Raw genomic sequence first — 9,669 nt, 5'->3', positions numbered from 1 at the left:
GGATGAGGAAAAAAATAAGGAGAATGAGAATAAAGAAAAGGAGGAAGAGGAGGAGAAGCAGAAGCTGAAGGAGAAGAAGAAAGAGGAGAAGCAGAAGAAGAAGAAGAAGAAGAAGAAGAAGAAGAAGAAGAAGAAGAAGAAGAAGAAGAAGAAGAAGAAGAAGAAGAAGAAGAAGAAGAAGAAGAAGAAGAAGAAGAAGAAGAAGAAGAAGAAGAAGAGGAAGACGAAGAAGAAGAGGGAGAAGAAGAGGGAGGAGGAGGAGGAGGAGGAGGAGGAGGAGGATGAGGAGCAGAAGGAGCAGAAGAAGAAAGAGGAGAAGGAGAAGCAGAAGGAGGAAAAAGAGGAGGAAAAGGGGGAAAATGAGGAGAAAGGGGGAGGAGGAGGAGATGGAAAAGTGGTGAGAGAAAAGTAAGGAGGAGGAGGAATAGAAAAAGGAGAAGGAGAAGCAGGAGAAGGAGAAGGAGGAGAATAAGCAGGATAATAAGCAGGAGAAGAAGCAGGAGGAGGAGGAGGAGAAGGAGGGGGATGAGAAGAAGAAGAATGAGGAGGAGGAGGAGGAGCAGCAGAAGAAGAAGAAGAAGAAGAAGAAGAAGAAGAAGAAGAAGAAGAAGAAGAAGGAGAAGGAGAAGGAGAAGGAGAAGGAGAAGGAGAAGGAGAAGAAGAAGCAGAAGGAGAAGAAAAAGGAGAAGAAGAAGGAGGAGAAGAAGAAGGAGCAGGAGAAGGAGGAGGAGAAGGAGGAGAAGAATGAGGAGTGTAAGAAGGAGAATAAGGAGAAGCAGCAGAAGAAGAAGAAGAAGAAGAAGAAGAAGAAGAAGAAGAAGAAGAAGAAGAAGAAGAAGAAGAAGAAGAAGAAGGAGAAGAAGAAGGGAGAAGGAGGAGGAGAAGAGGGAGAAGGAGGAGGAGGAGAAGGAGGAGAAGGAGGAGGAGAAGAAGGAGGAGGAGAAAGAGGAGGAGAAGAAGGAGGAGAAGAAAAAGGAGAAGGAGGAGGAGCAGAAGGAGAAGAAGCAGGAGGAGAGAGGAGGAGTAGAAGGAGGAGAAGGTGATTAGGAGAAGAAGAAGAAGAAGAAGAAGAAGAAGAAGAAGAAGAGAAGAAGAAGAAAGAAGAAGAAAAGAAGAAGAAAAGAAGAAGAGAAGAAGAAGAATGGAGGGAGGCAGGAGGAGCAGAAGAAGAAGAAGAAGAAGAAGAAGAAGAAGAAGAAGAAGAAGAAGAAGGAGAAGGAGAAGGAGAAGGAGAAGGAGAAGGAGAAGGAGAAGAAGAATGGAGAAGAAAGAAGGAGAAGAAGAGAAGAAGAAGAAGAGAGCAGTAGGAAGTAGAAAGAAGAAGCAGAAGAAGAAAAAAGAAAGAGGAAGGAGGAGAGTAGAAGAAAGAAGAAGAAGAATAAGAAGAAGAGGAGAGAAAGGGCAGACAGCAGGAGGGATCAGAAGCAGAGCAGAAAAGAGAAAGAAGGACGAAGGAGGAGGGAAGGAGAAGAGAGGAGGGGAGGAGGAGGAGAAGGAGGAGGCAGAAGGAGGAGCAGAGAGAGGAGTAGAAGAATAGAGGAGGGTAATGAGGAGAGAGGAAGGAGAGGAGCAGAGGAGATGGAGGAAGGTGGAGAGCTGCAGAAAAGAGCAGGAGAGGAGGAGAAAAAGCAGAAGAGAGGGGGAGAGGCAGAGCAGAGAGATGTAGAGAGCAGAAGAAGAAGGAAAATGAAGAAAGAAGTTAAACACGAAGAAGAGCAGCAGGAAGAGGGGGGAGAGAAGGAGGAGGAAGTGAAGGAAGAGAAGAAGCAGAAGCAGAGAAGAAAAGGAAAGATGAGGGAGGAAAAGAAGGAGAGAAAGGCAGAAAGAAGCAGCAGAAGGCAGTAGTGGCAGGCAGAGCAGAAGCAGAAAGGAAAGGAAAGAAGAAGGTAGGTAGAAAGAATAGAAGGAATGCAAGGCAGCAGTAGAAGGCAGGCAGAATAGCAAGCAAGGGAGGCAGAGGTAGGAATGAGGGGGAAAAAAAGAAAAGTGGAATACAATGAAGGCAGAAGCAGCAGGAAGCAAGGAACAAGGAGAAAGCGGGAATGAAGGCAGAGGGGGGAAAAAGTATGAAAGGAGAAGTAGAATAGCAGGAAGGAGGCAAGGAAGTACGTGGTGAACAGAGGAAGAGAGGCAAAAGCAGGTAAGGAGGGGGAAGGAGGAGGCAGGAGGAATAGAGGAATAGGGAAGAAGAAAAGCTAGGATGATAATAAGGAGGAGTAGGGAAGGGCAGGAGTGGAGAGGAAGAACAAGGAGAGCAGGGGGCAGAATGTAGAAAGGGGAAGCAGGGACAGAAGGAGGGGGAGAAGTAGGAGGGGGAGGAGAAGAAGAAGGGGAGGCAGGAGGAGTAGAAGGGGGAGGAGAAGAAGAATAAGGAGGAGGAGGAAAAGAAGGAATGAGGAGCAGGAAGCAATAAGGGAGGAAGGCAGGTATGGAGTGGTGAATAGCAAGGAAGCAGGATGAGTAGGAGAGAGGCAGGGATAGAGTAGGAGTGAAGGATAGAAGAAGAAGAATAGAAAAAGGGCAGCATGAAAAGCAGAAGAAGGAGGAGAAGAAGGAGGAGGAGGAGGAGGAGGAGGAGGAGGAGGAGGAGGAGAAGAAGAAGAAGAAGAAGAAGAAGAAAGAAGAAGAAGAAGAGAAGAAGAAGAGAAGAAGAAGAAGAAGAAGAAGAAGAAGAGAAGAAAGAAGAAGAAGAAAGAAGAAGAAGGAGAAGAAGAAGAAAAGAAGGAGGAGGAGAAGGAGGAGAAGGAGGAGGAGGAGGAGGAGAAGAAGAAGAAGAAGAAGCAGGCAGGGAGGGAGGATGAAAAGTAGAAGAAAAGGAGGACGAAAAAAGCAGTAAGGTAGGAGGAGAAGGAAAAGGAAGCAAGGAGGCAGTAGAGGCAGGCAGAAGAAGAAGAAGCAGGGGGGGGAAGGAAGGAAGAAGAAAATAAGTGCAGGGCAACAGCAGCAGGGGGCAAGGAGTAGAAGGAGAAGCAGAGGAGAATAAAGGAGCAGGGCAGAAGGAGGAGGGGAATGAAAAAGCAACATGGCAGAATGCATGGGGAACGGTGCAGGCAGACAGGTAGGAGGAGGGAGGGAAGGAGGGAGCAGCAGAAGGAAGCAGGAGGTGGATGGAGCAAGAAGGAGCAGAAGTAGGAAGGAGGGGAAGCATGCAGGAGCAGGGGAAGGTAGGAAGGAATGAAGAAGGGAAGAAAAAGGGGGTAGAAGCAGGAGAATAAGGCAGAGAAGAAGGAGGGGGAAGCAGGAGGAGGGCAGAAAAGAAGGAACAAGGAGGCAGGCAAGGCAGAGAGGCAGAAGCAGAGAGAGGATTAGGCAGAGTAGAAGAAGGAAGAGAGCAGAGGAGGGTAGGGAAGAGCAGCAGAAGTAGCAGGAGGCGAAGGAATAGCATGGAAACAGAAAAGGAGCAGCAGTGATCGGGATGAGAAGAAGAAGGAGAAGAAGAAGAAGGAGAAGAAGAAGGAGAAGCAGGAAGGAAGGTAGGAGGCGAAGCAGGGGAAGGAAGTAATGCAGCAGGGCAGGCATGCAGTGGTGAGGAAGGTAGGAAAATAATGAGCGAAAGTAAGGCAAGGGGCACGGTGAAGGAGGCAGGAGGAGGGAAGAGGGCAGGGGGACAGGGAGGGGGAATGGAAGAATAGCAGAAGCATAAGAAGGAAGGCAGGAGGGTAGGAAATAGGCAGTAGGGGAGAAGAAAGAAGAAGAAGAAGAAGAAGAAGAAGAAGAAGAAGAAGAAGAAGAAGAAGAAGAAGAAGGGACAGCAGAAGGAGGCAGGAGGGATCAGGGGGAGCAGTAGCAGGAGGGGGAAAGAAGGAAGGAGTAAGGACGTGGTAGTATGGGGCAGGGGAAGCGGATGAAGGCAGGGGCAGGGCAGAAGGGGGGGACGGTGAGGAGTAGAAGAAGGATAAGGAGCCAAAAGGGGGGAAATGAATGGAAAATAATGGTAGGCAGGTAGAGTAGGAAGGGCAGAAGGAAGTAGGAGGCAGGGGGGAGGAAGGAATAGGAGGCAGGAGAATAAGCAGGAGCAGGAAGGAGGAAAAGGAAAGGAGGAAGGAGGAGGAAGCAGCGGGAATGAGGAGGCAGGAAGGAGGAAGGAAGAGGAAGATGGGGAAGAGGAAAGGAGGAGGAAGAGGGGGGAAAGCATCGAAAGGAGGAAGCAGAAAGGAGCAGGAGGAAGGATGAAGCAGGAGCAGGAAGAGGCAGCAGGCAGGGGCAGCGGTGAGGAGTAGAAGAAGGATGAAGCAGGAAGAAAAAAGAGAAGGAGGAAGTAGAAGAAAGGAGGAGTAGAAGGAGCAAAAGGAGGAGGAGGAGAAGGAGAAGAAGGCAAAAGGGGGAGAAATGAAGAAAGAGAGGGGGGAGGCAAAAGGGGGGAAATGAAGAGAAGATGGAGAGGACGTGGTGAAGAAGAAAATGGAGAAGTAGGAAGGAAGAAGAAGAAGGAGAAGAAGAAGGAGAAGAAGGAGGAGCAGAAGAAGGAGGAGAAGGAGGAGGAGAATAAGGAGGAGGAGGATAAGAAGAAGAAAAAAGAGAAGGAGGAGTAGAAGAATAAGAATAAGGAGAAGCAGGAGGAGGAGAAGGAAGATGAGGAGAAGGGGGGAGGAGGAGGAGAAGAAGAAGAAGAAGAAGAAGAAGAAGAAGAAGAAGAAGAAGAAGAAGAAGAAGAAGAAGAAGAAGAAGAAGAAGAAGAAGAAGAAGAAAAAGAAGAAGGAGCAGGAGCAGAAGCAGCAGCAGCAGCAGGAGGAGCAGGGGGGAGGAGGAAGAAGAAAGAGGAGCAGAAGGAGCAGAAGGAGGAGGAGAAGAAGGAGGAGAAGGAGGAGGAGGAGGAGCAGCAGCAGCAGCAGCATAAGCAGCATGAGGAGGAGGAGGAAGAAGAAGAAGAAGAAGAAGAAGAAGAAGAAGAAGAAGAAGAAGAAGAAGAAGAAGAAGAAGAAGAAGAAGAAGAAGAAGGAGGAGCAGAAGGAGGAAGAGGAGGAGGAGCAGAAGGAGGAAGAGGAGGAGGAGGGGGGAGGAGAAGAAGAAGGAGAAGCAGGAGAAGAAGCAGGAGGAGGAGAAGGAGGGGGAGGAGAAGAAGAAGAATGAGGAGGAGCAGAAGGAGCAGAAGAAGAAGGAGAAGCAGAAGCAAAAGGAGGAGGAGAAGGAGAAGGAGTAGCAGAAGGAGGAAAAAGAGGAGGAAAATAGGGAAAATTAGGAGAAAGGAGGAGGAGGAGGAGATGGAAAAGCGGTGAGAGAAAAATAGGAGGAAAATAATGAGGAGGAGGAGTAGAAGAAGGAGAAGGAGAAGGATGGGGAGGAGGAGGAGTAGAAGGAGGAGGAGGAGCAGCAGGAGCAGGAGCAGGAGCAGCAGGAGCAGCAGGGGGAGGAGGAGGAGTAGAAGAAGTAGAATAAGCAGGAGAAGAAGGAGGGGGAGGAGAAGAAGAAGAAGAAGAAGAAGAAGAAGAAGAAGAAGAAGAAGAAGAAGAAGAAGAAGAAGAAGAAGAAGAAGAAGAAGAAGAAGAAGAAGAAGAAGAAGAAGAAGAAGAAGAAGAAGAAGAAGAAGAAGCAGCAGCAGAAGGAGCAGAAGAAGAAAGAGGAGAAAGAGAAGTAGAAAGAGGAGCAGAAGGAGGAAAAAGAGGAGGGGAAAAGGGGGAAAATAAGGAGAAGGAGGAGGAGGAGATGAAAAGTGGTGAGGAAGAAGAAGAAGGAGCAGAACGAAGAAGAAGCAGAAGAAGCAGAAGAAGGAGGAAGAGGAGAAGGAAGATGAGAAGGAGAAGAAGAAGCAGAAGGAGGAGCAGAAGGAGGAAAAGGGGGAAAATGAGGAGAAAGGAGGAGGAGGAGGAGGAGGAGGAGGAGAAGGAAAAGTGGTGGCCCGTGAGGGAAGGAGGAAGGAGGGAAAACGGTAAGAAAAAGATCAAATAGGGGGAGGAGAAGGAGAAGAAGAAGAAACTTGAACGCATTACTATTTTATAATTTTTTTTCTAAACTAAACTTTTATATTTGTTGATTCCAAAAGTTTGAAAATTAATATTAAATGACGAAGTTGTTAGGAGTTTTCTAAGGAGCAGAAGAAGGAGGAGGGGGAGGAGGAAAGGGGGGAAGTTGAGGAGAAAAGAGGAGGAGGAGGTGATGGAGAAGTGGTGAGAGAAAAAGAAGGAGGAAAAGGAAAAGAAGATCAAACAGGTGGGAGGAGGAGAAGAAGAAACTTGAATGCATTACTCTTTTACAATTTTTTCTGGACTAAACTTTTATATTTGTTGATTCCAAAAGTTTGCAAATTGATATTCAATGACGAAGTTGTTAGGAGTTTTCTAATGGTTAAATCCAGTTCTCCATCATCGACTATTCTTCAAAACAAGGCTATGCATTTTTGTGTGTATTTAAAATAACGGATATTTAACTATTTTTCGGGGATATATATTACGAAGCGTGAAAAACAAATTGACTTTCTTATTATTTCGTTGGTTATAGTTGGATAAAGCTATACATTATTAAGCTTTTTGGGTTTCAGTTGCTAAACTTGTTATGTGGTCAATATGCATATATAGGTTAGGTTATACATAGGTGTTAATATCGTGTTAATATCCCAATTATTTAACAACATCATTGAACGAAAAAATATTAAACTTCTTGAATGATAAAAATATATTCTTTTTGACAGAAGAACTATCCCGTCATTTTTTATAAGTTTTCACTACCAATAAGTATATAAAAGATGACTAGTTAATCGTCTAAGAAAATTAAAAAAATAACTTGAAAATTTTGATAAATTACTTACCATATCATTTAAATACACTCATAGTATAAAAATTAAATCTTTATAATGTTAGTAACTATGAATTAAATCCAATATTTATTTGTTTGGTGATTTAGAGCACTTCGAGAGTCGTTGTGATTTTGGGTATTGTAGGCTTGTTAGGGTTGAGAAGGTGAAAGGAATTATGCGTAAGATAAGCAGGGGAATAGGGATCGGGCCAGATGAAATTCTGGTGAAATTTTAAAAGAATGCGGACAGGGCAGGCTTGGAGTGGCTTACTCGGTTGTTTAATGTCATTTTAGGATGTCAAAGATGTCCAAAGAATGGAGATGGAGTACGATGATCCTGTTGTACAATAATAAGGGTGATATCCAAAATTGCAACAATTATAGGGTTATCAAGTTGCTGAGCCATATTATGAAAGTTTGTGAGAGAATGGAGGAAGCGACGATGAGGAGGAAGGTGTTTATTTTCGAGAACCAATTCGACTTCATGCCGGAGAGATCGACCACAGAAGTCATTCACCTTGTAAGGATATTGGTGGAGCAGTATCGGAAGGGGAAGAGGGACTTGCATATGATGTTCGTTGATCTAAAAAAACATACTACACAGTCTTAGGTTCTATGGAGTTGTCTGGAGGCGGTAGGTGTTCCTGTAGCATACATTAAAGTGATTAAAAATATGTATGATGGAGCCAAGGCTCGGGTGAGGACAGTGGGAGGTGATTCGAAATACTTTCTTATTGTGATGGGTTTGGACTAGGGATCTACTTTTAGCCCGTTTCTATTTGTCTTGGCGATGCTCGATGCACTGATGCGTCATATTCAAAGGGGGGGGGGGTGCCATGATGCATGTTATTTGCAAATGAAAAAATACTGATTAACGAGATGCGAAGTGGAGTTAACGTGAAACTGAAGGTTTAAAGACAGACTCTGGAGTCCAAAGGTTTCAAGTTAAGAAGGACTAAGACAAAATACGTGGAGTGCAAGTTCAGTGATGTGACTTATGAAGCGGACAAGGACGTGGGGCTTGATACTCATGTCATCCGCAAGAGAAGAAGTTTCAAGTAGTTGAGGTCAGTTATCCAAAGCAGTGGAGAGATTAACGATGTTGTCACACATCATATTGGAGCAGGATGGATGAAATGTAGGCTTGCATCCTGTGTCTTGTGTGATAAAAATGTGTCAATAAAATTTAAAGTTAAATTCTACAGAGTGGCGGTTAGACCGACTATGTTGTATGGGGTGGAGCATTGGGCTCATGTCCAGAAGATGAAAGTAGTAGAAATGAGGATACTGAGATGGATGTATAGGCATACCATCAGGGATAAGATTAGGAACAAAGATATTCGGGACAAGGTGGGAGTGGCCCCTGTGGTGGACAATATTCAGGAAGGGAGGTGGAGATGATTCGGATATGTGCATAGCAGATGCGCAGATGCCCCAGTGAAGAGGTGTGAGAGGTTGGCCGTAGTGGGCCTGAGGAGAGGGAAATGTATGCCAAATAAGTCTTGGAGAGAGGTGATTAAGCAGGACATGACACAGCTTCAGCTTACCGAGGACATAACCCTTGATAGAAAGGTGTGAAGGTCGAGTATCGGGGTAAATGGATAGTAGGTTGCTGAGCGTATTTCTTTTCCGTACCAGGAGTATTAGTATCATTTTTACGTTTGTTTATTCTTAAGTATCCAATACTATCTAATTGTCTCTTTCACTTGGTTGTTGATGTTACTGCTTGTTATTACTGTTTCCTTTTCATCTCTCCTTGAGTCGAGGGTCTATCGAAAACAACATCCTTACCCTCACAAACAAAGGCGAATCTAGGATTCTTAGAATATGGGTTCACCATTACAAAAAAAATATTTTTAGTGGGAATTGATCCCTAGTCCTCTAGGTAAATAACTAACCTCGACCAGGTGCACCATTTAGCCTTTTTGTAGCATATGTTCCAGCAGGTAATATTATATCAATTTTAAAAAATATATACATAAAATACCTAATTTTACGGAGAGACTATGCGTTCACGTGCCCCAACTTTACTTCCTAAATTAGCCCCTACTCATAAGACAGGTGTAAAGTCTGCATACACTTTATCCTCTCGAAGGTTTTAACCTATTATTATAAAATAAAATCGAGTACCAGAATTAAGACGCAATAAAGGCACCAAGAGTCAGAGAACCGATCAGTAGTACTATTTCTTTTCTTTTTTACTATTTTTGGGATATCTTTCTATATAACTTTCAGGCGATATATAATGCCTCAATACTTGGAATAGTGTTATTGCTACAGCACACAATACTTGAAGTAGTGTGTTTTCTACAGTACACAAGTGAGTCATGGAATCCACATCATCCATTCACAATACTCCCCCTTGGATGCCAATGCAAAAAGAAAAAATTAGTAGAAAGAAAAGTACTATACGCATTGCTTGCTGCCTCATTAAAAACCTTACTAGGAAAATCCAGTGGAACAAAACCTTGATTAAGGGAATAAAAGTGCAGCGCGCATTTACTCCCCCTATTGGAAACATCTCTTAATGTCTCGAAGACGACGCATTCCAATATTGTATATTAGCTTCTCAAAATTTGAGGTGGGTAATGCCTTAGTGAACAAATCTTCTAAGTTATCACTTGAGCGAACTTGTTGAACATCTATTTCACCCTTCTTTTGAAGATCATGAGTAAAACAGAATTTTGGTGAAATATGTTTTGTTCTGTCTCCTTTAATGTATCCTCCTCTTAGCTGAGCTATGTATGCAGCATTATCTTCGTATAATGTTGTTGGAATATTCCTCTCAGATGAAAGGCCACATGTATCTTGAATATGTTGAGTTATTGATCTCCACCAAACACATTCTCGACTTGCTTCGTGAATGGCTATTATCTCTGCATGATTTGAAGAAGTAGCAACCATAGTTTTTTTTGTTGAACGCCATGATATAGTCGTACA

General features: G+C 44.1%; 2 protein-coding genes across 2 annotated transcripts; both read left to right on the top strand.

Moving 5' to 3' along the window:
* Nucleotides 1-1,996: 1,996 nt before the first annotated feature.
* LOC132610053 (uncharacterized) lies at nt 1,997-4,220 on the top strand. Its single transcript, XM_060324306.1, has 3 exons — nt 1,997-2,105; nt 3,051-3,164; nt 3,943-4,220. The coding sequence occupies exons 1-3, from the start codon at nt 1,997-1,999 to the stop codon at nt 4,218-4,220; spliced, it is 501 nt and encodes a 166-aa protein (XP_060180289.1).
* Nucleotides 4,221-5,066: 846 nt separating this feature from the next.
* LOC132610043 (uncharacterized) lies at nt 5,067-8,130 on the top strand. Its single transcript, XM_060324300.1, has 3 exons — nt 5,067-5,212; nt 5,678-5,866; nt 7,935-8,130. The coding sequence occupies exons 1-3, from the start codon at nt 5,067-5,069 to the stop codon at nt 8,128-8,130; spliced, it is 531 nt and encodes a 176-aa protein (XP_060180283.1).
* Nucleotides 8,131-9,669: the final 1,539 nt, after the last annotated feature.

Source organism: Lycium barbarum, chromosome 1, assembly GCF_019175385.1.
Source record: "Lycium barbarum isolate Lr01 chromosome 1, ASM1917538v2, whole genome shotgun sequence".
In the NCBI taxonomy this organism is placed as follows: domain Eukaryota; kingdom Viridiplantae; phylum Streptophyta; class Magnoliopsida; order Solanales; family Solanaceae; genus Lycium; species Lycium barbarum.
Note: the sequence above shows the minus strand (reverse complement) of the source record. Positions and strands in the feature narration are given on the sequence as shown.

Bases quoted from the DNA above. Each gene is read 5' to 3' on its own strand.
- LOC132610053 (XM_060324306.1), top strand. From the start codon at position 1,997: ATGAAGGCAGAAGCAGCAGGAAGCAAGGAACAAGGAGAAAGCGGGAAT. The intron at 2,106-3,050 runs GTACGTGGTGAA...GGAACGGTGCAG, and splicing joins AGCAGGAAGGAGGCAAGGAA to GCAGACAGGTAGGAGGAGGG. The intron at 3,165-3,942 runs GTAGGAAGGAAT...AATGGTAGGCAG, and splicing joins GCATGCAGGAGCAGGGGAAG to GTAGAGTAGGAAGGGCAGAA.
- LOC132610043 (XM_060324300.1), top strand. From the start codon at position 5,067: ATGAGGAGGAGCAGAAGGAGCAGAAGAAGAAGGAGAAGCAGAAGCAAA. The intron at 5,213-5,677 runs GTGAGAGAAAAA...AAGAAGGAGCAG, and splicing joins GAGGAGGAGATGGAAAAGCG to AACGAAGAAGAAGCAGAAGA. The intron at 5,867-7,934 runs GTAAGAAAAAGA...TAAATTCTACAG, and splicing joins AGGAGGAAGGAGGGAAAACG to AGTGGCGGTTAGACCGACTA.